We start from the raw sequence: 26,889 nt of genomic DNA, 5'->3' as shown, positions 1-26,889 counted from the left end.
AACGTACTCACTTAAAATTTTATCTTAAAGCAAACATGATTAAAACAATCCAAGTACAGTAACTTCATCTAGAATTTACAAAAATATTCTTAAGCACTTCCAAGTCTTTGGTACAATAACAGATTTCAAAACAATGTACTAATGTACTATGGTACTAAGACACTAAAAAATTACCTATGGGCACTTATGGAATCAAAGAGAGAATAAATTTTATTGATTAGTTTTTAGTGTTAAATGACATGAAGAAACTAGTATAAATCTTCTTTAAAGTCTTTTGTTCAAAGACGCTTAACATCCCCAGAAGGCAAGAAGATAGGTCTTTTAAGAAACAATTTTAAAAAATATTAACAGACAGCTAAAATTGCTAAAGGATAATCTAGCTATTTTATGCAAGATTACTTTTGCACTAAAGCCAAGCTGATGTCAAGAGTTCATTAGCTAGAGAGAATGATATTAGAAGTTTCACTGCCATGACGAAATTTCACACCTGATCTGAAAGCGAATGACCAGTTCTTTTTTGCAAAGGGAGGAAGGTACAAGAAATTAGAGTACCCCCTCTTAATCAGGGGCCCTGTTCTGTTATAGAAAAAAGAGAAGTCATGAGAAGCCAAAGGAAGTACAAAGACTTCAGGTCATTATGATTAGTAGGATACATAAGGGTTTAACATAGTAGCTAATTAGGATAAGCAGCTAAATAAAGGCTTCCCACAGACCAGGAAAGCAAGCCAGAATGGCAGGTCTTAATGGTCAAGCCAGAGTGTTCATAAAACTCCCCAAGTCCAAAGCATAATCTTGCACGGTTTCTGGCTCTGATTAAGGGAAATGAAGGTTTAGTTGAGGTGATTAATAGTAGTTGAAGTTTAATATCAGAAATACTTCCAATTTATACCTTCTCCGTGTGAATCTCCTTAATCTCAAGTTGTTCTGTTTCTTTTATTAGGTCCATTCTGGTGTCTTCTAGTTCTTTAATTTTCTCTTTTAATAGGGAGGCATGATTAAAATCCTGGAGGGTAATGCATTCCTCCAAAGCTTCCTTGGCTTCAATAAGCTTTACTTTAACTTCAGCCAGCTAAATAAAGATGAAGATTTGAAAAAAATAACAACTTTATTAAATTTATTGTTAAAACTTGTAGTAAGGTGACATTTGTAGGTTTAATATATTAAACCATTCAGTGACAAAAATCTAGAATGACATCAATTTTTGGAAAGATAAAACTGTATGGATCCATTTTTAAAGACATAATTTAACCACAATTTTGATGCTCTTAAAGTACAATATCTAATCAATAAATGTGAATTTTTAAAGCCTGCTATAATCGTCTTTATCCTCCCTCAAGGCACAGTTTTCTGACGACGTTTAGAACAAAAACCAGAAGTGAAAACTCTCCTGGTCTTGACCATTTATTTCATTCAGTTAGGAAGGGACTTACTCTGAGTTCTTTTTTTCTTGCTTCAGCAGAAGCTTCAGCAGCATCAACAGTGACTATGGGCTCCCGGATCTCTGAAATAATTTCTGTAACCTGGTAAGAACAAAGAAATCATGGTGGTTATTTTCTCCCAAGGGTCTCCTATTTTTTAAAAAATCTCTCCTATTTTTCCCCCAATGTTTCCTCCTTGATTCTCTTCCCTGCTCCCTCTCCCTTGATGTTTTCACTGACTCTCAATAATTTCAGAGATCACCTCTCTGCAAATTGCTTCAAAATTTATGATCCTGCTCCCAACTTTTCCCCAGAGCCCTAGCCCTGAACTTTGAACTACTTAAGTATCGCACTTGGAGGTATCACAAGTACCTACAAGTCAGTATTGTACATTCCAAAACCCATCTCTTCCCGTGGTTTGTTTTTGTTGATGGTACTACCATGCTGAGTCACCACTGCTTGACAGTCGTTGTTGATTCTTCGCCATTGTGTACATTCATTTACTAGTCAAGTTCTACTGACTGGACAGTCGCAATGAATCTTCCACCGATTCCTTCCTTTCCGCTTTTATCACAAACAGGACTGAACTAGCCTGCCAGCTTCTCATCTGACTCTTCCTTTAGTACATTCTACATGTTGCCAGAGTAGTTTTCCTAAAACATTGCTGTGTTCATATTACTTCCCTACATTAAAAAAGTCAATAAGTATTTAGTAAATACCTACCATTGCTAGGCCTTATATTCACTAGATCCTCCTTGCCCAGAAAATAAAGTACAAACTCCTGCCTGGCATCCAAACCTTTCCACCATCCCCATCCAACTTCCCTTGCCCACTTTACTTCAGACAACTTGCTTTCCCTGAGCTGTATTAAACTCTACCACTCACTCGGCCCCATTTCCACTCTGCTTGTTCCTGCTTCCATGCCTTTGTCATACTTTCTCTAATGCCTGCAATGGCTATGGAAGGAAGCTTAAAGATGTAAGGGAAAAAAGACGATATTTATTAAAAGTCAAAAGATGTGAAAATAGTATTACCCTGTTACATTTTACAAAATGATCTAAAATTTTCAGAAAGTAAGAAATACAATCTTGTGAACAAAGTATATTTGTTTACCTACTGTAAAGAAAAATCAAATGAGATTATTTCCATGATGCTTCATGATTAATCCTAAATATGTTTTCATGAAGCAAAAAACAATGTAGTTAGATTTGAAGCTATCATTTTACAAATGGTCACTTAGAAAGTGTGATGGAAAATGCCCAGATCTGTTTAATAAAAATTAGTGAGATCATGTTTATTAAACTAAAAGATAAATTCAAAATGTGAGCATCTATGCAATCTTAGCTCTTGCTAGACTTCAGAATGCAAGGAAGACTGTCCCGCAGTAAATGGTATGCACAGCATTATAATTCATTTACAATTTCAGTGGGCTTATTTAATTCTCAGTAGCTGTTTTTTTAAAGAAAACACACATTATATATACCTTTCAAATCAAAATTTTCTAAAATTCATGTAAACTGTATGAAAAGGTAGGAAGGGCAAAGTTTGACATTTGAGAGTTCTTTGGGGCAACTCTAATTTTTTAAAAAATTATTTTAAAAAGATCTTTGAAACATCCATATATCTGTTTTTAAATGGATTGGATTCCTCTAATCTGAGACAGCAAGATTTTCTCCACTTGGTTACAGCACTTCTAACACCTTCAGGATGATTCCCGTCCCCCTCCCCGAGAGATACTAAGTTGGAATCCCTGTTCTACCATTTATTATCATTTTATCTAGGGCAAGTCATTTCACCTCTAGGAATTTACTCAATTTACTCATTTAACTAATGGGACAGGACCAGGTAACCTAAGTCTATGATCCACTGATACATGCAATTCCTTTCTACTTAAGTCCCCCAAGCTGAGGTAAGCATTCTCTCCATCCTCAAATTTCTCATGGTGCTTTGCCTAGACCTCACTTTCACTCTTATCAGAGTATCACTTGTGATACAGCCATTTGTGTAAATATATCTTCTCAACTTGGATTGCATTTATTTTTGGGTCCTCGTGCCTATCACATTACTCTGTATACAGTAGTTGCTTGATTAAAGATTTATTGCATTCAAATATAGAAAACTACTGCACCAAAAAAAGTCCTATCCAGACCCCAAAGAAAAATAATAAAACAATGCTACTGAAAACTATACTAAATATTTTTAGATCATTAGCCTAGGGGGAGAAAAACAGAGAAAAAGTTAATCTAATAGAATGTCTCAAAAATTCTTTGAAGACACCTACACACAAATAAATATGTAGAAAGAATTTGAAAAGAGTTTATTGTTCTTCATAGTCAATGCCTGAAAAATCAATAACTGTTAAAATAAGTCAATAAGTGCTAAAAAGTAAAACAGCATAAAACTAAATTTTGCTTCTTTTCTATATAACCTTCTTGTCCTTTCAAGTTATCCAAACTTATCTCCTGTTAATTCCATGAAAAATGGAGAAGAGAATGTCTTTTCATATTGTCTTGTAAAACAGGATACAAGAACAAGAAGTAAAAGCAGTGGCTCTATTCTCTCTTTTTCAGTCATTCATTCAATGAATCAGTAAGTACTTATTAAGCACTTACTATGTTCCAGGCAATGGGGATACCAGAGGTAAAAGAGAATCCTTGCCCTCAAGGATGGCTACCTGTAGAAGGTGAGATTTTAGTTGGGACTTAAAGGCAGCCAGAGAGGTCAGTAGTTGGAAGAGAGGAGGGAGAGCACGGGAGACAGCCAGAGAAATTACCAAGAGCTGCATAATCTATGGATTAGGGAGCTCACTTGCCACTTGCTTCCAAAACTACACCAATTCAAAATGTTTTGACAAATATAGACTAAGAGAGACTATGGGCCTAGGGCTTCACTAGGAACTATGGGGTAATATAAAAAAAAAAAATTAAGACAGGTACTGTCATCAAGATACTTACAATCTGGCTGAAGAGACAAAACTAATTCACACGAGGCTATCAGACCACAAGACATCATAGTAAAGTTCCAGTCTAAATATAAGATTATAGACAATTCTATCCACAGCTACTAGGAACATGAAACCACTCACAGAGATCTGTGACTGAGTTAAATGGCAATGGGTCAACTGCTCATGATTTAGTGGATAAGTTCTAGGGAGTTGCCTGAGCAACTCACAGAGGACTGTGACTTGTCCAGGGTCACTGAGCTAGTGTCAGAGGCAGGTTCTCCTTACACTAAGCTCAATACATTATCCTTTATACTGCACTGGCACTCATATTTATAAATACTCTTACAGAAAGAAAAATTGCTTACAATCTGTGTCTTCTTAATATCATCATTAAGGAGATGAAGCAGTCTCTCAACCAAGGAAGACACTAAGGAAATCGAGAGAGTTGGTAAAGTAAGAATCTCCTGCAGGATGGCCAATAATTGCTTTCTGCATTAAAAAAAAAAAAAATCGTTAACCTGATTAGGACAATATATGACTTGATTTTAAAGTGTCATCTTTCCTTAATTACATTCATCTGTATTCTCTGCCAGAACACACTACCATGACTCAAAAATCTATGAAGACAGAGTAAAATCTAACTTCTACCTTCTGTAAAATACTTTTTAAAGGGGCTCTACTTGTTTACATTGTCATTAGGATACAACAAAATCCTACAGTGAAATTGTTGTTTATAAAATATAACTAGAAGTTGGTGGAATAATTTTTTAAAAGATGCAAATTTTTAAATGAAAAGCCACACTATTGTTGAATAAGAATGTCATTAATAAAAACAACAATTTTAGTTGTTTGGTAGTGTTTTAACTAGATAGATTATAATTTTTACACATATGAAGTTAAAGTTGAAATGAATATACCATCCTTCCTAGGTGATTTAACTATTTTCAGAAAATACATTTTGTTTAGAGGCTAATTGTTTCTTAGAAAAAGCCTGTATCAAAACAAAACTGAATAAAAATAAAGTTAATTCATTAATATTTCCCTTTTGGAGAGGGGCAGAGGAACAAGAAACCAGTGGCTCAAAATAAATATGAATGATATATATTTAAACTTACCTTCCTCCCTCTTCATTGGTATCCAAGGACTTGATAATTAGAATCAACTGCTGACCTATAAAGTCTTTTGTCATCAAATTTTCCATAAAGGCAAAATCTCCTCTTTTTTCTTCAGTAACAACTGGAATGTTCTGAATATACCTAAATTAAAAAGAATTGAATAAAAGCAGAATATCTTTTAAAATACATTGAGACAATATCTTTCTTAAACCACTAATAGGTCATGAAAAAGGCCAGCCTCCTTTTTTAAAATTTAGTATGACAGAACTTATACAGATAAGTTTATAATGAAGCCATTTACTGCAAAGACTATTATCATTATGAGCTTTTATAAAATACTAAGTGATTCAGGAATGTATAAAATTAATTTGAGATTCAGTTGTTAATTTTAAAATATCGGCATAAAATACATTCTGTCATGGATAGAATGTTGGACTTGTAGTCAGGACAACCTGAGTTTAAATCTCACTTCAGATATTTATCTGGTGTGTGACCTTGATCAAGTCACTTAACCTCCCTCAGCCTCAGTTTCCTCATCTGAAAAGTGAGAGTAACAGCACTTACTTCACAGGGTTGTTAAGAATACTTGCAAAATCTTCAAGCACAGTCTTAAACGCTAGGTATCATCATCATCAACATCATTATCACAAAACCTCTGTGACATCAGCACTGGTCTCATTTTCTTAGGTATTCAGTTTGAAATAACTAAATTATCTTTAATTCATCCACTCCTTTGTCCATTTACTTTCATTAAAGAGAACAAAGTCAACATGTTTTTATTGAATGTGGCATCAAGGCTCATAATTACATAAGCATATTGACTGACAGACATGGTAAAATTCAGTGATCAATCATTTTCAATCATTGTTTAAGACACCCTAGGATCTTGGAATGTCTCTAAAAAGGGATTCTCTAATTCAAAAAACTTTCTTTTTCATAATTCTGTCATTTCTGTAAAAATAGATGGTTCCTATAAGAGACACAGGATAGCATAAATGGAAAGAGCAAGAAAGTCAGGAGTTAGAAAACCTGGGTTTAGTCCCAGGGTACCCATTTATTATTAGCTGGGTGACCTTAAGCAATTCATTTAGCTTATCTGAATCTCAGTTTACACATCTGTCAAATGAATATAACAATCCTACCCAAATCACAAAGTTATAGAGAAGATTAAATGAAGCAAAGTACAGAAAGTGCTTTATAACCATAAACATTAAATTAACTGTATCATCATAATCACTCATTTACAATATTTACAAGTGACATGTATATTGTGCTTGAAGGTTACGATACAACTTGACTCAACTGTAATAAGGCAATGTAGGAGGTACAGAGGACACCGAATCACAGCCACAGGGGCCATCTAGTCCAACTGAGGGGACTGAACATGGAAACAATAAACACCAAGTTTAAAAACTGTGTCTCCTCCACTGCTGCAGGTGTGACAATGGGCAAGGCCACCTTCGTGAGCCTCAGTTTCCTCAATACTAACATGGAGATGATAATAACGCTGGCAGTGTCACAGGGCAGATGCAAGATTCAAGAGATGATGCTAAGAACTTTGCCTACCTTGACATTTTATGCAAATCTCAGCTCTTTTCATTTTAAAGTTGCAGAAGATTTATGAATATCAGTTACTGGACTTGGGTCTTCTTCATTCCCACCCCAGCCCTCCATCACTGCATCCCTGAGCAGCCATGACACTTTTAATTACAAGTTTCTCCAGATATGAATGCTCAAGTACAGTATATCTCAAATAGTGTTACTATGAATATTCTCCTTTCTTCAAAACCTGTTAGTGACTAAGAGCTTTAATTTTATTCTCAGAATCAATATTATGATGATAGAAGAAAAAAGAACTTTTTACCTCAGCAGATATTCTGCATAGATAGCAGTTTCTGGCAAAATCTGCTCTAAGGAAGCTTCCCCTTCATCTCCTTTAGATTTCAGATATTCACAAAGAACTCTCCAATACAAAGCAATTTCAGGGGTTAGTGTTTCCACAGGGATCAATTTCCTTGATTTAAAAAAAAAAGATAATGAATTTATGATTGAAAAGTAAAAACCTAACAAAGTACATTCTCTAAACAGGAAGTTTAGTTAAAGGAAATTAGTTAACATTTTAAGGCTGCTATAATTTTTAACTACAAGGTGATTTTATTCTCTTCCATCTCCACCTCTAAAAGAAAAAGCAAAACGATCAAATACATGGTACTGCAACAAGCTGTTGGCTAGTATAAAACTAAGGTAATTACAAAGGGGCAAAGGAAGTGAATAGATTGTGATACACATCGAATAGAAGTTTTATGTAGGAAAGAGCAGTCACATAACTACAGAAAGACAGAGACAAAGTAAGACCAGAGGTACTACCCTCTTCTCAAAAACAGATGGAAAATAAAACTAAATGTGGTAACCTGCCAATTATGGTCATCTAGCCACATCAGAAACAGAACGCTGCCCCCACACGTGTGTTGATCAAGGAAAGCTGCATCTCATTTCCTTATCTACAAGCTCACAAGTCTGAGGGGGAAAGAGGGAAAGGTAGAGAGTAAAAAAGAATGATTCTCTATTTACCTGCCATCACCGGCTTTACAGACTTCCATCAGTTCACTAAGAGGAATCATGCCAAACGAGGCCTTCAGGACTGAGTCTGCCACTTCAGGGCAGTTTTCTACATCCAGTCGATGAAGAAATTGTAAGATATCTCCTTCAGTAAAATGTAACCAAGCCTGAAGAAGTTTCTTCTGCATAACTTCTTTCACAGCCTCTGTTCATATAAACATTTAAAAATACCACATAAGCAATCTCCATCTGGCCTTTACTGATTATATTTTCAATAAAGGTTAGTTGAGTTAATTCATTATCCACAAAATAACAGAAAAGACCTCAAAGACTACCTAGAACAACCTCCTCATTTTGCAAATGAGGTAAATGGGGTCCAGAAGTAAACTTCCTTACCCAAGAATTGGAAATTGAGAGGATGCCCATCACTTAGGGAATGGCTAAACAAGCTGTGGTAGGTGCATGTAATAGAGTTCTATTATTCCATGAAGAAATGATGAGCAGGCAGATATCAAAAAAACTTGGAAAGATTTACATGAACTGATGCTGAATGAAAGGAGCAGAACCAGGAGAACATGTCCACAGTAAAAAACCACACTGGGCTATGACCAACTCTGACAGACCCAGCTCCTCTCAGCAATGCAAGGATCTAAGACAATTCCAAAAGGCTCATGATGGAAAATGCTATCCACACTCAGAGAAAGAACTATGGCATCCGACTACGAATCAAAGCATACTCTTTCCTCTTCTTTCCTTTCTCATGGTTTTGCTCCAATTCTTCTTTCATAATATGACTAATATGGAAATGTTTAATATGATTGTACATGTACAGATTGCATGTTGTCTTGGGAAGTTGGGAGGGAAAAAAAATTGGACCTCAGAATCTTATGAAAGTGAATGCTGAAAACCAGAAATAATTTTTTAAAAAGAAACAAAAAAATAAAGTAACTTGCCCAAGATCACAGAATTAAATGTTAGACCTGGAAATTAAGTGTCCTGATTATTTCTAATAAAAGTGGGTGGAGGCCAAGAAAATAAATCAACAAAAAAAGACAACCAAAAAACCACCAAATAGAGGTGAGATATACAAGAATCAGCATTCCCTAGGACTTTATTTTTGAACAATTTTTATATACTTTAATCTTTAGCAATTTTATTTACTCCCAGGGTTTCAGCCTTCATTTCTACATTAATGATCCCTAATTCAGTATCCATAGCCCTGATGTCTTTCCTAAACTCTCGACTTGTATTTCCAGTTGAGTGTTGAGCACTTGCACCTTAATGCCATGATAAATGTTAACCCTTGCTGGCCAGCGCTTTCCCTCCTTTGATATCTATTCATCTCCATATGTTATCGCCCGTAGCCCAGAATGGAACACAAGATCCTTGAGAGGGAAAGGATTTTATTTCTGTCTTTGTATCGCCAGTGTCTGGCACACAGTAGGTATCTGATGTTTATTGAACTGAATCCTAACAATGACCCTGAGGCAGGCAGAAACAAGTATTGTATTCATTTAACAGATGAAGAAATTGAGGCTCAGGGAGTATATGATTTGCTCAAAGTCACCCAGAAAATAAGCTAACTCAACCTTAGCTCTTCTGACTAAATCTACTACTCTCTTTTTAAAATTAAACTTTATTTTTTATTGTGATCTTATCATCAAAAATTTAGGAAAACTATAAAAATTTCATGATTTTATCAACAGAAGCAGAAAAAAGGTTTTGACAAAATATAATGCTTACTTATGTTAAAAAAAAAAGCAAAACCGAACACCAGAAAGCATAGAAATAAAACAACTTTTTCTTAAAAGAGTAGCTATCAAAAACCAACAACTCGAATTGGTTTGTAATGGGGAAACATTAGAGTTCCTTCAGATAAGATCAAGGGTAAAGCAAGATGACCTTTGTTATAACTATTATTTTATGTAGTTGTAGAAATGCTAGCTAGATTAACGATAAGAAAAATAAATTGAGGAATAAGCATAAGTACAGATAAAAGTATCACTACCTATGCATGATGTGATTTAAACTTAGAGAACTCTGGTGATTCAACAAAAAACATCAATTTAAACATCAGTGAAGTAATAGAATATAAAATAAACCTGATTAGTATTTCTAATATAAAGTTAACAAAACCCAGCAGGAAATAAAAGAATGGACTTCCAACAAAATACATATCTATTCAGTCTTATTCTGATAAAAGCAGGGCACCGAACAAATTATTGAATTGTATTAGCGAAAAACTAATTGTTGCTAAAAATTGCAACAGGATAATTGCTATTTTGGATTTAATTCTGAACCAGAAAAATTGGCTTGGTCAAGTATAACATGTAATAGGACCCTTAAGAAAAAAGTGATTGTTGTTATTCAGTCATGTCTGACTTTCTGTGACCCCATTTGGGGTTTTCTTGGCAAAGATACTGGAGTGGTTTGCTATTTCCTCCTCCAATTTATTTTACAGGTGAGGAAATTGAGGCCCACAGGGCTAAATGACTTTCTGAGAGACATCCAGCTAGTAAGTGTCTGAGGTCACATTTGAATTCAGGTCTTCCTTTCTCCAGGCCTGGTGCTCTATCCACTAAGCCACCTAGATATCGTTAATAATCTGAAAAGAAAAATGTTTAGAAAACAGATTTTTAAACATTCAGAGATAACACGCATAAATGACTTCAAGTACCTTGGTCATGAAATAGAGGAAAAGTAACAGATTAATCCTGCTTTTTGCAGGAAAGAATAGACCTAAGTAAGTTTATAGGCAGGAGGAAGATGCCAGCATAGAGAGAGATTATGCAAATTTATTTTATTTTTTTAGTAGAGTTTTACTGATATTTTGTTTTTATATCATCTAGATTTTCCCTTGCATTCTTCACCCTTCTCCTCTCAAAGAGCCATCCCTTCCAACAAAGATTTTATTTTAAAAGAGAAAAGGAAATTTTTTTTTTTTTTAGCAAAATGGTTCTTTGGAGTCATGACTTTCTTTCTAATTTTACATTCTTTTTCTACTGCTTTGTTGTTACTGTTCTATTTATGTTTTTTGAGTCACTGTTTAGATATTGTTTTCCTGGTTTTGCTTGCTTCACTTTGCATTAGAGTTCATGTAGATTTGTGTTTTCTACATTCATCATAATTGTCATTTCTTATGACAGTAATATTCCAAAACATTCCCACACTACATTTTGTTTAGTCATTCCCTCACCTACTTTGCTTCCAGATATTTGCTACCAAAAAATGCTGCTATAAAAATATTGGTGTATATAGGGCTTTTTTTTTTTGTCAATAACCTTTTCAAGGCAGGTGATTAGCCGAGAAATCTTTTGGTCAAAGGGTGTAGATATTTTAGTCACTTATTTGCACAATTTCCAAATTGCTTTCCATTGTTTCATACATCTCTCAACAATGCGTTTGTAGCTTCTTAATTTAGCCATTTTAAAATTCAAGAGGGTTATTTCCTCAAAGTCCAATTTCTTTATTAATTTAAGGATTAAATGATGAGTTAATTTTTTAAAAAAGACAAAAATCTGCACGGAAACTGATCAGATTAGAAAATCACTATGTCCAAAGGGAAGGAAACATCACTGTGGAAAATAAAAACCTTTGATATGAACCTCTTTTAATAACAGGGAATATATTATCATTTAATATGTGTTTTAGCCTTTCCCATACTTTGCTTAATCTTTAAAATACTTTAGAACTGAAAAGAAAATAAATTACTTCTCCTTTTATTCCTTGAATTTCCCTAAAGGTTTCCAATAAAACAAAGTCAAGTAAAAATACAGTATTCTCCTGAGCACAAATAAAAGAAAAATTCTGAATTGCCCTGAAAAACAAAGGACTAGGTCTCCATGCCAGAAATATAGTAAACAAGAATACAAATTTTAAATTTTACCCTTAGCTTTTGGGATTTTGAAGAAGACTTAAGAAAATGAATTTAAATAATGTATAAGAAGCCAAAATATTCACTAACATATTTACAAAATGAATTAACAGAAAAATGTTAATGTTAATCTGAACAAAAAAGTCCTACCCTATTTCTCTTCTTTAATTGACTGTTCTGATTTTCAAATTATCTTATTTCTATTTGAACCACTTAAGATCTGGTTTCCACATCTGAAAAAGGTAAGGAGTAGCTTAAAATAGAAATTGGATTATAGAAGCACGGAAAAATAGGGAATGCAACCTTCAAGGAAGCAGCTTCTTCCTGTCTTTGTTATATTCAGTAAGACTGGGGAAATTTTTTCATTACAGGAACTAAAGCTCAGTAAAATGAACATAGAAAAAATCAAAGATGGGGGAAAAGAGTTAGGAAAACTTCCTAAGGGTAAAAATGTATAATACAGATTGATATTGTAATAAAAATATGCTATCTTTCATAAATGAAGAAAATATAACACTATAAAACTCTACTTATGCCTTGTATTCTGAATTTTTTCCTAGGATGATGACAGCAAGTCATTACTTCAACTATCCCCCTTGCCACCCTCAGCACATCATTTGTAAAAAACCTGGTTGTTAAAAAGAAATATGAAAAAAGGATTTTATTATAATGGCTTGTTTTTTCCAACAAGTGTGGAACCACCACACTCACACGTCACAGTCCCAAATGTGTTTTTAGGAGAGGTAGAAATGGCATTTAAAGAGAACAAAAACAGGAAAAACAGCCAGAGTAGACCAAGTGTATAAAGACATCTGTCCTGGATGCAACTTAATTGTGAAGGCATTGACAGACCAAGGTACAAAGTATTTAAAAGTGAGAAGATGCAGAAAAAATTTTTATTTTAAATTAATATTAATTTTATTAATGTCAACAGGCAATCAGTAGTACAAAAAAAATCAAGTGAGGGAATATTAATAACTACTGACCTATGTACCTTCTCTTTAAAGTATACAAAATCTAAATGAGAGTTATGCATGTATTAATCAAGGGCATTCTTGATGAGGGTATTAGCAGGGAACAAACAAGGTCTCAAGAGCTATATTCAAAAATAGACATCTTTACCATTTCAAAACTAAATGAAAGATATAGCAAATATAAGAACCTATTATGTGCACTCTTTCTTGACTATGAAAAAGCATGTTTGGAGAGAGCAAAAAGCCACCCACAGGCTATTTTATAAAGTGTCTCCCACGCATACAACAAAATCACTCAAGACTCTTTGGAAGATATAACAACAAAAACAACACTATTCAAAAAACCTTTAATCATAAACATCAAGAGAGCCTTATAAAACCCGAGATATCGCCTAGTCAAAGGTATTTATCACTATGACGGAGGCGATCCAATGATAAATCTTACAAATGATGAAGTCCTCCAGATACTGTTTTTGTATAGTGTGCTAACTGCTCTAAGCCACAAAATATTGTAGTCTCCTGGGAGAGATCTATAATCATTCAAAGTAGCTGCCTTACATATCCACAAAGGAAAGACCAAGTAGATGAAGAACTTTGAACACAACAAACATTTAGATTAATATCCCATAGAAAGTTTTCAATAGTATCTTTATCTGGGACAGACAGTACTTAGCGATGAGTAGGGCTAAGGATCAAATAGGGGAAGGATAAGCTAGATTTTCTTTAGGAAACTTCAAAGCTCTTTTACCCATTCCAAGCTCCCAAGAAAACAAAGGCTCATATTTGCAATACTTACATTCTAAAAACACTGATAAATCCCAGGGAGATATATAGTATACTGTTGTCTTCAGAAAACTAAAAATAAGTCTCATACAGAGGGCAATGGAGAGTCTCATGGTGTATTTGTGCAGGCTACAACATCTAATCAAAAGAGAACTTGAAAGAACAAGACTTAGACTTCATCAAGGAAATGTAAAAGAAGATAAGCTCTTCAGGTGTTGAAGGTGGGAGATAAGAAGTGCAGACAGCCCGGGTGTTCCAATGGTACACTCACAATGACAGGGAAAATCAAGGAAGTCATTCAGAATGCTGGGTGGACCACTTTACTTAATTTTTAGGGACAAGAACTGCATAGGATGGGCAGGTATAGATGATTCCATTAAATCACAGATGTATTTTAGTTCCCACTTCATGGGTTTATTATGAGGCCCATAAAAGATAATATAAAACACTTTTAAAACTTTAAAACAATACACAATTGTCAATTATTATTATGTGCAAAGTAATACACTAGAAGCTAAGGCAGATGTTAAGATTTACAAAGCATGATCTTGACCCTCAAGGTGTGCTTATCCAAAAATACCATCAAAATCTTCTGAACTCATACACATTGCTTACCTGATCTGTCATTAAGTCCTTGCTGAAGTAGCTTTACTCTCTGAGCTATAGACAAAGCTCTTATATGAACCTTTTCAGCTAAAACCTTAAAAAAATAATTGACAGACAACAGTTAAGTGAGTTCCATTAACCTGGAAACATGAAAAAAAAAAAAAAACCTTTATTTTTGCTTAATATAAAAATGGATTTTACGTAACCTTTGTCCCAAAAGAAAAAATAAACATACCTCTATAAACTGATTGTCACCAACTTAAAATGACAAAATAATACTTCATTTTTTCTGTGAACACCATTACACTGCTAAATAGTTTTTCAAATTAAATTTCCACTTTAAAGCAGGACTCATATTTTTAAAGTACTTACATATAAGATATTTGAGTCTCATGTACCTGATATGCCAACTTCCTGACAGCCTCTTTCACATCCCTGGTACGCCCAACAATCTTTGACAAAGTCTTTGCTGATGGAGCAATACAAGATAACACTGCACGCCTCACTTCTGAATTGGAATCATTTTCAAGTAAGATACTGTATGCTTTAAAATAAAACCAAAAAAAAAAAAATTCAGCTGCTTTAAGGTTTTCATCTTTTGAATTACTAGAGTAATAACTTTATCCATTCATATAAAAGCAATGTAAAGAACTTAATAAAATTACAAATAAGTATTACAAAAATACTTCAGAATCATGCAAGATGAAGATAGTTTCAATAATGAAAGTCTATTGATACAACTGGTTGACCACCAAGGATCACCAAATAGTAAAGTGCACCTGTAGATGTTATTTGGATCCTCATAGTGATTGATCCTCCTCCTGTGGAGGAGGAGGAAGGAACAATGGACTTGGGGGAGTCCTGAATTTGAATCCAGCTTTGACACTTACTATTATGTTATCTTAAGCCACTGCACTTAACTGAACCTGTTTTCTCATCCGTAAACAGGAATAATCATTAGTTCCTTCTGTGATATCAAGGGACATAATGTTTATGAAGCACTTTATAAACAGCAAAAAACTTTTAGTCAGCTATTATTTCTTAATGCATTCAATGTATAATTAATGGAAATTATACCTATAAATATTAATTGAACATTACTGAAAAGGTAATTTCAGACCTGGACATGCTTTCTCTATGGCAATAAACACATTAAGCACATATTAAGCATGTACTATGTACCAGAGAGTGATGGGGATACTAAAATGGTCAAAAACACAGTCCCTGCTGTCAAGGTGTTCATATTACAATGGGGAACACAACATGCAAATAACTGTACCAACAGGACAACACTGTAAAAGGAAGGTAACCTTAGAGGGAAGGCACTAGTAGTAAAAGGCCAGAAAATGCTTGCTAAAGAAGGCAGGATAACTAGAATGACAATAGCAGAAAGAGGTATGTTGAAAAAATTCTGCATGTTACTTAACTATGAGAGCCAATACCTACATAAAACACTGCCATGTTCAATAAATTCTAAACATTCAATTTCAACTTCTATACACAATTAGAGGCCCACACATATCTTCTAGGTACTCACTGAGAGTCTACTACATCATACAGGAGAGGAGCTGAGTCTACTTACAAGGTTGTGTTTGTCCTTCTTTGCCAAAGAAGACCATGCCATCAGAGAAATGATGACATGACTTGCACTTGACTTTGTTTTGAGGGAAGGAGGGCTGTGCAGGTCACCAGCCTCACTTTCTCCTCCAGAGCCATCTGAATCCAACGACCAGATATTCATCAGATGACTGAAGATGACCCAGGATGACCCCTTCCTTCTCCTCTCCAAAGAAAGGTAAATTTGGATGGCCAAAAGACCCCCAGTTGACTTGGGTTTTACTAGCTAGTTCCCCTTCCCTTCCCTGAATTTTAAATCTACTGCACAGCGAAGCTCAGACACCATGGGGGCCCGCCCCCTGCCTAAAGGCTCTCTTCTGGACCCTCCTGGCTTCAGAGTGATTATGAATAGTAACTATTGCTGTTTCTCTCCCAGCCTGAAGTCTTTCTTTTCTTTGCCTCATTAAAGCGGCCCTGCCTGCCCTGGTGATTTCTTAAACAGGCCTATTCAATGAATGGGCATTACCTTACTCTAAGTAAATTCCTGCATAGACCTTGGCCTAAAGGTGCCAAGGTCTCTCATCGCATCCTAGGTTATCTCCAGTCATCCTGATGAACATCTGGTCACTGGATTCAGATGGCTCTGGAGGAGAAGTGAGGCTGGTGACCTGCACAGCCCTCCTTCCCTCAAAACAAAGTCAAGTGCAAGTCATGTCATCATTTCTCTGATGGCATGGTCTTCTTTGGCAATGAAGGATGAACACAACTGCATCATAATAACTGAAATAGTTATAAATCAGCTTAAATTACATTTAAGATTATTTTTAAAAGAATGAAAGCTAAAATTCTTTGTTATAAGACTCTGAAAATGGCAGTGAGGGGAGGGACCAAGCAATGTAAAAACAAAAGACATCAATAAAAATGTTTTTAAGAAAGAGTAAAGACTATAAAAATATTGAATGAATAAAACTTAGGGGTATCAGAAGTCAAACAGTAAAGCATGAGATGTCACATTTAATTATGTCTTAAGTTATTTTCTCCACAAGCAGGTTTACTAAGTCAACATAAAGGACCGAAGTTAAAAACTAGTCACAGTTAAGATAATAGACAAGGTTACAGATTATAGGTGCAAGACTCATCTAGACTTGCAGAGGTCATGGAGTCTAAACCAATGCTCGCTGTACAGACAAGGACATTGAGGCCCAAGTAGGTTAAGTGACTTGACCAAGGTTATACAGACAGTAAATGGCATAGTTAGGATTCAGACTCTGATCCATTGATTCCAAATGGTTGAAAAGTTATGTGAGAAGCCCATTGGCTTGGATTTTGGACAATTCCAAGTATATGAAAAGTCCATCTTAAAGGCTTTTATTTTTTTAAACAGCTGTCTATTCTGAAGAGTTCTCAAAAATGTCTTTTGACATTGCTACCTGGGAAACAAACATTTATTCCTACATTTCAAACAGTTTACACTAACAGAATAAAACGTGATTTGAAAGGCTTTTATAACAGTAATTAAGTTTAAAAATCCAATTATTGATAAGCAGTGAAGTTGGAAATGAATCATGACATTGCACGTACCATTAACTACAGGACAATCATCATCCTTGGGATCCTGAAGTCTAGCAAGAGCCAGAACTGCCTGAATTCTCACATTTGGAATTTTATCTTTCACTCTAATAAGCATGGCTTCATTAATTTTATCAAACAAGTCATCATCAATCTGGGCATTTTCTGGCATACTTCCCAAAAGTTTATTTATAAGATGGCATACTCTAAATCTAACTGCATTGCTATTTGCTTCATGAGACTAAAACAAAAACAAATCAAGAGTTAATCATAGGATACATTATAGAAATCACATTTAATTCAGTTTTTCAACAGAATATGTACACAAATATATTCCACTTTAAGAAGCTGACATCTGAGTTTCTGAAAATGTGTAAATTGTAAAATATAAAAGCTATGACTATCTCATCTATGTGCCTTCATATACACTTTAAATCTTATCCAAATAAAACTAGTCTTACAAACTGATTCTTCAACATGCTCTTCCTTGCAAAACTCAACTTGTTTAAACAATATTTACATTAAACTAGAACATTAGTTTTTTTATTAAAAATATACTGAAGAACTTATCAAATTTATATCTTAAATAGTCATACTGTTAATATTCTGTATAGATAGTGATAAGTTTTAGGAAACTAATTTAATATTCTTCCAAATGTTCACATATATTTTCACATATATTTTCTAAATGGTAAATGTCTAAAAGTCTCCTTAATTCAGCAAATTTCCTCAACAAATACAATCCTAAGACACTTTAATAATGAATCATATAATACCTCCAGGAGAAAAGTAAGCAAATAATTTAAAAGGGAACTTTCTTCATCTTCTTCATCATCTTCTGTCTCTGATTGGTGAAATGAAGTAACAAACTTAGCAACAAAATCTATTACTCGCTCCACAGCAGGTTCCCGCTTATAGATTACCATAGCATATTTAAGATAGTGAATGAATTCTTTAAAAAAAATTGTTTTGTCTTCTACCTGAAAGACAAAATAAATTCCTCTTAAATATATTTATAAACTTATTTATTCTCAGAATTACCTTAAGGCTATGACAAATATTAAATCACTATTCAGACAAATTAAAATCTTAATTTTTTCCCTAAATGAAATATTGGCAATCATCAATCAACATCTTAGTCTGAGGTAACCTTCCATTAATAAAACACTAAGAACTCAGATTTCTACAGGGCTCTAAGGTTTACAAAGCTCTTTTCATAAATTATTCTGTATTCATTCTAACAATAGCTCAATAAGGTTGCCCATGTATACCTGAATAAGTGGTAAAATTAAAAGAGTTAAACCCAGGTTTTAGAATCAAAATCTCAAGAGTTAGTGGGGATCTAACCAGCCACCTACTGCAGCCCATAAAATTTCAATATTTATATTCTTATCACACAAGACACTGATTAAAAACCCTCCCATGGACAGCAAGTCCACTGCAAGAAACTCCAAATCATTAAAAAAAAAAAAACATGGACAACTGGATTTTGACTGTATATGAACATTGTGGTGCTTAGTAAATGATTAATGACAGATTTTGGTTTTTTCTAAATAATCCTGAATCTGTCCAAGGAATACTGTACTTTTGGTGAAAAGTACCTATACTCTCCCACAAGGAACACAAAGGCAACATTATATCTGTTTTTGTTGGCTATGCTATCATAAAAACTTATTTTTGATATGCCATTTGCCATCCATATTCATTTATCCACATGAGGCAGTATAGTACAATGGAAAGAATGCTAGCCTTGGTGCAAAAAGGTGTTTGGTTTGGCCAAGATATTTATTTTGTTGGCAAAGTCATGATCTCTCTATTACACTGTTTCCTCATCTGTAAAAATGGGGTATATCAGACTTACTCCACCTCACTGAGTTGTGAGGAAAGCATTTGGTAAAGCACTTTGTATACAATGTTTTGACCTGAAATGACAAAAATTGGCAACTCTTCTTCAACTTAATAATGCTACTGTCTTCAGAGGTAGAGTGGGTACTGACTGAAGCAAAGGGACTTGTAGAGTATCACAGATGGGTCAGAGATCAATAACACTGCAGAGCCTCTCAATCGCACTATAGAACGTTTAACTGTAAGTTATTATCATCATGCTAACCTTTTCTATTGAGATCATCTCCCATTACAATATTCATTATTGGATTATTATCCTTCCCTTGCCTTGTCACATCCCGTTCTAATAACACCACAAACATATAGCCCTGGGCAAGAAAAAGAACAACAAAGGATCATAGATTTAGATCTGGAAGAGACCTGGAAGGTCCAAACCCTTTGTGTTTAACAGTTTTGTCAGTTAACCTCACTAAGCTTCAGTTTCCTCTCAGTAAAAGGAGCTCTCATTACTACTTCCATATTTCTCTGTCAAAATGCCCAAAGTAAAGGTTAAATGGAGACCTACAAACAACTCTGAGGCCATGTGACATACCACAAAATACTAGACTGAGACTCAAAAGAGCTGGGTTCTAGTCTCAGTCCTGCAACCCTGAGTTTACTAATACAGAAAAGGACAGGATTGGAATAAATAGGCTTAGATCTAGATTCCTCATTATACTGAGGAACTGAGGCAAATCTTTTATACCTAAAATTCGTTTCTAATATCTTCAACTGGGGAAATTATTGTCCAGGGTGGGAAACCTGCGACCTCGCAGGTTTGGCCTTGAAGCTGCAAGTTCCCCAAATGGGAAAACCCTACTAAATTATGTATAATGAAAAGACCAAAATACTTTTACTTAAATATAGTCCTCAATGGTTAACTTTATTCATTTTTTTTAGACTTTGCCTTCCTAGTTGAAATCACCACAGAAACCCTCAAATAAAAAATAAGAATAAGAAAATAAAAATAATAACAGGAATATGTGAAAGAGACTGATAAAAAGGTAGAAAGCTACTGTGACAATGAAAATTCATTCCAGACTAGGTCTCTGAATAAGTAAACAAAAAAGCACTCTTCCTTCTCTAGCAGGTCATTTATTTTAAAAGAATATGAGTTGCAGTTACTCTTAATATTTCCTGGTATTCTATATTTTCTTTTTTTAAAGATAACCCTACAGTCTTGGTCCCAGGGCCTTCTTAGCCACTGCACTAACTGGCTTCAGTCTTCAGCCTCTCAGTGTCAAGGAGAGAGGGAGCCCGCACCAACCTGGATCCTAGACACCCAGATCCCAAACACACATTTCTTGTCAATCTTCTTCACAGAGATTTCCCAGTATCTAGACCAAATGGGGCCTCAATCTTTGACCCAGGGCATTTGTGGAATCAGTCATCAGAGGATCTATCAACCTCCCAGTCACCTGGCACAGACTTGTCCTCAGTCTTTCCTCTGTGTCTTTCCCCAGAGTCCTCACCAGCCTCCCTCAGTAGTCCTCTTCCTGGTATTCTGCCTAAGTTCACTCCTCAAGTCAGTCTACTCTAGCTCCCCAGTACTCTCCCCATCCAGGGATTCTGAACCCCAAATGCCCAATACACAAACCCTGTTCCTCTTCCTTAACTGATCTGCCCACCCCCCTTCCCAATCCCTCCAGCCCTCAGTTCCTTCCTAGACCATCAGCCCTCCTAAGCTAACTACATTCTCTTCCGTTGCCTCTCAAACCCCTGGTGAATCAGTTTAACTGTACACTTCGTTCCCTTGTCCTATCACCAATCATGATTTGCAAAGCTCCAACTAGACCGTGCCCACCATCTGCTTTCTTTGCCTCCCCCCTCCCCCCCCAAAAATCAAAGAATCATGCTGATTCAGACTACTACAAGTTTATGCTATGTGATACATGATCTCAACTGGGGCCTTCAGTGCAGGCACTCCTTTTAGGTCTCCCTAATAACAATCCGTTCAATACTCTACTCGCCACAGTGGCTATTTTAAAGTTTTTCATCTATTCCCAAGCCTCACATAGCATTGTCATTGTTGTTGAGTTATTTCAGTCATGTCTGTCTCTTCCAGGCAAAGATACTGGAGTGGTTTGCCATTTCCTTCTCCAGCTCATTTTACAGATGAGGAACTGGGGCAAACAGGGTTAAGTGACTTGCCCAGGGTCACACAGCCAGTAAGTGTCTGACCTCACAAAGAGGAGTCTTCCTGACACCCCCATGGCACTAATCACCTACATTCTACCTATAATCTCAGCTTAGGACCTCACTTCATAAAAAAACTCCCCCATTATCTCCTCTTTCACCCTTGTCTTGAACGAAGAGGTGGCCTTTTTTCTTGTAAGCCCTTCTACAAGCACTCGATCTCATCTTCTCCAGAAGACTATGCCTACTAACAAGCCTTCTCTTTTCTAATCCTCAATCTTTCCCTATCTCTTGGGACAAAAACAAAAACCCAACTCACTTGAGCCTACACTCCTGGATAGGTCATCCTATAGCTCTCTTCCTCTTTTTTTTTAGCTAAACTCCTTGAGAGAGCTATATACATTAAGCATCTCTCCTCAATTCTCTTCTAAATGCTCTGAAATCTGGCTTCTTACATTATCATTCAAATGAAATGGCAATAAAGTCAAAAATGATATCTTAATTTGACAGAGTAAAAGGCCTTTTTCTCAATATCCATCCTTTTTGATGATCAGTCTCTCCTCAATATTCTCTCCCTCTGGGTTTTTGGGACAATGGTCTCATCTGGTTCTTCTCCTACCTGTACAGCTACTCCTTCTCAGTTCCCTTTGTTGGATCTTTATCCCAGCCATGCCCACTACTCATGACAGTCCCTCAAGTTTCAGACCTGGGTCCTTTCCGCTTTTCGCTCTACACTATCTTCATTTGGTGATCTCATTAGTTCCCATGGGTTCAACTCTCATCTCCCTGACATTTATTCATTCCTCAGTCCATATTTTCAGTCATAAGCTCACTCCTGAGTGGACCCTTATCACTAATTGCTTTCTGGACAATCTGAATTGGATGTCCCACAGACATCTCAAACTCAACATGTCCAGAACCCATTATTTCCCCCCCCCACAAAAACCCCTCCTCTCTACCCACCTTACTATCCAAAGTGCCAAGCCCCTTCCAGTCACCCAGGCTCACAAACCTCAGTGTCATTCTCCTTACTCACTCACACCCCACATAACCAATCTCTTGTCAGATTTTGTAGTTTTTTACCTGCCCAACATCTCTCCTGCAGTAGAAGAGGGAACTTCCTCTTCTCTTCATTTTAACAGCTTTCTGACCACTCTGTCTCCCTGATATGCAAGTCTCTCCCCACTCCAATTCATCATCCACTCAGCTACCAAAATGATTTCCTAAAGTATAGGTTGGCCCGTGTCATTCTTCTACTCAATAAACTTTAGCAAGTCCCTGTGACCTCCAGGATCAAATGTAAAGTCCTCTTTTAATAATCTACACTTCTTCCTACCCTGAACCCTTTCTACCTTATTACACTTTACTCCCCTCCAAGTACTTTTGCTTCCAGCTACACCTTCCCCTACATACAACACACCATCTCCAGACCTCGAACATTTTCACCGACAGTCCTCTGTGACTCAAATGCTCTCTGGGCTTCCTTCCAATCTTACTTAAAACCCCACCTTCTGAAAGAAGCCCTTCCGGCTCCTCCTCCAAGTCAGGGCTTTCCCTTAGACATTATCTCTAATTTATCCTGTCTATATCTTGTCATGAATCCCGCTCTGTGAGCTCTTTGACAGCCTTTCTTTGAATCACCAGGGCTTAGCAAAGTATCTTGTACTTACATGAAATATTTTTTGATCAATTTAAGTGAATAAATCAACAATTTTTGTCTTATCCAATTTTCTTTTAATATCAGAGTGAAGCTGAATCAAAAAAACAAATAATGCTATGAAACAGAAAAATTAGATTTGAGCAACAGTTATAATTAGTAGTAATTCCAATAAATAGAACATCTGCTCCTTAAGGACAGAGACTGTCACTATCATTATCATTGTATCTCCAGCATCAAATCAGTGCTTTCTATGAAAGAAAAACTTCAAGTATACTAAATGTAATTAAAATCTGAAAATCTGGTAAAAGATCTAATTTAACTGAGACTCTGAAATTCATCTAGAAGGGTAGAGAAAGTTGCAGGTGGTTTATAATATGCTTTAAATCCCACATTCTAGCTGAAGATTCCTGGAACAGGAGAATCTAAGTTTGAATCCTAATTATACTACCTATGTAATAAGCCTTGCCTAAACCAACTCATAGCAACAAACATTAGAGCTTACTATGGATGTGAGAATTTGTTTTGTATACATCTTTGTCACAAGGGTTTTTTGTTTTTGTTTTTTTCCTTTTCCAATCAGGGGAAGAAGTGAGAGAGAAAAGCACATTTTTGTTAACTGAAAACATGAAATTAAAACACTTTTTTAAAGAGCTTACTACATGTCAGACACTCTATAAGCACTAGAAGGACAACAAAAGGCAAAACCAGTCCCCCCTCTCGTTTACTTGTTATTAGGGGAAATAGCATGTAAAGAAATAAGTATGTGCAGGGAAGATTGAGGAAAGATACCAGGAAAGGATTCCTGAGACAGGGGCATCTGAGTTGTCCGGGAGGAAGCCAGGGTTTCTACAGACAGAGTTGAAGAGGGAGAGCATTCCAGGCCCAGAGAGCAGCAGCCTGCGCAAAGGTCCAGGGTCCGAAGAAGGAAACCTTAGAGAACCTCAAGCAGGCCAGAGCAGCAGGACGTTACAGTACCGGGAGGGGGTGAAGTGTAAGACTAGAAAGGTAGGAGGGCACCAGCTGGTAAAAGTCATGGGCTGCCAGGTGATTCAGCAGACGGAGGGCTGGGCCTGCAGGCAGAAAGACTGGAGTTCAAACAGAGCCTGGAACACTTCCTAGCTAAAGGAGCCTGAGCTGTCACTTAACCTCCCTTTGAAGCCTCCAGTTCTGTACCGTTAAACTGGGATAATAACAGCCCTAGCTCCCAGGCTGGAGGGAGCGCAAGAAGAGAGACTTGCAAAGCACTCGGCGGAATGCGTATTCCGCAGTAGGCATCCTGTAAGCGCTATCATTATAATACTATTATGCTACAGGATACCATTCATAATAACATTAATAACAAGTGCTATTGTTATGTTGGTGTTGTTTGTTGTTTAAAAGAACATTTTAAAATTTTATAAAAACGTTTTCCTTTGGATTCGGGGAGTACCCTGTGCCAGGCTAAAAACGAAGCTAAGCATTCTGCCGATGTGGTCTCATCGGACCCTCCCAACAACCCTGGGAGGTAAGTGATAACCCTAAAACAATCGCCGTTTTACCGAGGAGGAAATGAGGCCACGAGAAGCTCTTACGTTGCTCGCCCAGGGGCTTCGCACACGTACACGCCCATCCCCCCTCCCCAGGAGGGGCTGGGCCCGGGAGAGCCCCCTAGCGCCCGGGAAGGCTCGGGGTCGGATCCCGGCGCTCCCCCGCCCCGCTCACCGTGCAGTACGTTCGGTTCAGGCCCGCCACCAGCTTGGCGTGGTTCTGGTGCGGCAGCTGGGCCAGCTGAAAGGCCTCTTTGATCTGCAGTAACTTCTTCTCCGCCCCCATGCCGGCAGCCCTCCGAGCTCCGTCCCCGCTGCGGCCGGCACCACCAAGCCGAGGCCCTCTCTCTCACTGGGCTCCGAGAACCGCCGAGCCGCCGCTCCCGCCACTCCCTGAACTCTGAATTTCAAATTCTTCCCGCACTCAGACAAAACCTCGCGAGAAGGATGCCGGCGGCGCGAGTCGGGCCCTAAGCAAACCACGGAGCGTGCGCAGATGCTTTCGCGCATGCTCAGTCATCTATCTGCCCTACGGTTTCCACGGAAACCAACCTGCGGGTTCTACCAGAGCGAGGCCGAGGTGGAAGATGAGAGGTGGGAGGAAGTGGGCGTCCCTAGAACGCGGGAGTACATTTTTTGGAGCGGAAACTCCGACAACCCACCCCCGTTTTCCGGGTAACGGAGAGTAGTGGTGGTGTGTCCATAGAGGCCGGTGATCCGAGCCGATGGCCAGGCCAAGGCCTGCTCCTCCCGAAAGGCATCTGGGCAGGTTGTGGTCAATCTGGACCATCGCCCCAGGACAGTCGGTCAGCCGGGGGCCTGCTTGTTAACCGGATGGTGAGCTCAAGCTTCTTATCACCCTTACCTGCGCATGCTCCGCGCCGACGGGATGGGAATTTTATTTTAATCTCTGAAACTTTTCAACCCCAAATCACCCGGGCTCTCGTTGATTGGTCAACCGCAGGCCCGGGCCCAGCCCCACGTGGCCCTCGTTTGGGCCCTGATTGGTTCAGCAGTTGTTTCTGATTTGGCCCTGGAGTCTTCCCCGCCCACATGGATTTTTTTTTTTTGTATATGGTGATGTAGGGGGCGGGGAGTTAGTTAAAGACACCATTCTCTGCCTCTTTTCTGTTAAGCCTTAATCACGGAATGGGTGTTGCCTCTGTCAAACCGAGACCTGGAAAACACCTGGGCGTGTCCCCCGGCCTCCTGGCCTCTGGCCTCCGTCCTCCTGATCCTTATCTGGCCCTGGACCCAGGTGGCTCCCGAGGCTTTGCACAGCCCTGCCTCACTTAATTCATTTACAAGTCATGGCATCACCCTGCTGATGTCATGGTCCTCCTAGAGGAGGAAGGACAAACCCCAAGGATGTTCCGACAGAGGCTGGCCCTGGAGGCAGGAAAACCGAGGCTCTGGAAAATAATAATAATGATACCTTTATGTAATAATAAAAACGACATTCATAGAATGCTCTAAGATTTGGGAAAGGCATCTGGTCCTTCCAATTATTGAGATGTAACCTCTTAATATTCCTCATTAGGTGATGAGGAGATTAAGATCACAATAGCTTGGAAGTGTCTGAGGCAGGGTTTGAATCCAGGCTTCCCAGGGCAACCCTTAGGCCGCCCAGCTGCCTGTAACATCGAGCCTGAATAGCCCTGGACAATTTACTTGTCAGGTTGTTTTGGTTTTCGTTTTTTGGAGGGGGGTAGCTGTGAACCGCCATTCTCCAGTCTCCTGCCTCTCACCCTACCTCGCCCCAGGAACAGCTCTGTAGGACTATAAATTGTAGAACAGCTGCGTAACTGGTCCAGTATTAGGAAAGCTATCAGTCTAATGGACCATATCAATAAGAAAAACAATGAAAATCATGTGATTAGCCCACCAGATGCAGAAAAAATTCCAACGGAACAAAATACAAGACCCGTTCCTATTTTAAAAACGCTAGAAAGCATAAGGGGGAAATTGGAACTGTCCTTAAAATGATAAATAGTATCCTTCTAAAAACCAAGAGCAAGCGTTATTTGTAAGGGGGATAAACTAGAAGCCTTCCCAATAAGAGCAGGGGTGAAGCCAGGATGTCCATTATGAGAGGGTAAATGCAACACACACAAAAAAAAATGAAGATAAAATAAAGTACTTAATAGGAGCTATTTTGCCCAAATTATATGCCAATAAAACTGACCATCTAAGGGAAATGTATGAATATTTACAAAAGTATAAATTCCCCAGATTAACAGAAGAGGAAATAAAATACTTAAATAATTGTATCTTTGAAAAAGAA

General features: G+C 37.3%; 2 protein-coding genes across 3 annotated transcripts in view; one reads left to right on the top strand and one right to left on the bottom strand.

Moving 5' to 3' along the window:
• Nucleotides 1-25,366, bottom strand: part of NCAPG (non-SMC condensin I complex subunit G) — a 65,438-nt gene extending 40,072 nt beyond the window's left edge. Inside the window, exons 1-11 of one of the 2 annotated variants that reach the window (XM_072620340.1) lie at nucleotides 25,268-25,366; nucleotides 18,176-18,379; nucleotides 17,412-17,640; nucleotides 14,672-14,817; nucleotides 14,283-14,367; nucleotides 8,049-8,241; nucleotides 7,342-7,491; nucleotides 5,478-5,618; nucleotides 4,728-4,851; nucleotides 1,431-1,520; nucleotides 890-1,069 (exon numbers count right to left, since the gene is read on the bottom strand). In XM_072620340.1, the coding sequence (XP_072476441.1) occupies nucleotides 890-1,069; nucleotides 1,431-1,520; nucleotides 4,728-4,851; nucleotides 5,478-5,618; nucleotides 7,342-7,491; nucleotides 8,049-8,241; nucleotides 14,283-14,367; nucleotides 14,672-14,817; nucleotides 17,412-17,640; nucleotides 18,176-18,379; nucleotides 25,268-25,366 (1,641 nt within the window). Of the gene's footprint in view, nucleotides 1-889; nucleotides 1,070-1,430; nucleotides 1,521-4,727; nucleotides 4,852-5,477; nucleotides 5,619-7,341; nucleotides 7,492-8,048; nucleotides 8,242-14,282; nucleotides 14,368-14,671; nucleotides 14,818-17,411; nucleotides 17,641-18,175; nucleotides 18,380-24,780; nucleotides 25,100-25,267 lie in introns of those variants that run through there. The other variant, XM_072620339.1, reaches the window with a different exon arrangement.
• Nucleotides 25,363-26,889, top strand: part of FAM184B (family with sequence similarity 184 member B) — a 135,797-nt gene continuing 134,270 nt past the window's right edge. Inside the window, exon 1 of the mRNA XM_072620343.1 lies at nucleotides 25,363-25,442. Within this exon, the coding sequence (XP_072476444.1) occupies nucleotides 25,440-25,442 (3 nt within the window). The 5' untranslated portion in view covers nucleotides 25,363-25,439. The remainder of the gene's footprint in view (nucleotides 25,443-26,889) is intronic.

The sequence above is a fragment of the Notamacropus eugenii genome, chromosome 6 (genome assembly GCF_028372415.1).
Source record: "Notamacropus eugenii isolate mMacEug1 chromosome 6, mMacEug1.pri_v2, whole genome shotgun sequence".
Lineage (NCBI taxonomy): Eukaryota > Metazoa > Chordata > Mammalia > Diprotodontia > Macropodidae > Notamacropus > Notamacropus eugenii.
Note: the sequence above shows the minus strand (reverse complement) of the source record. Positions and strands in the feature narration are given on the sequence as shown.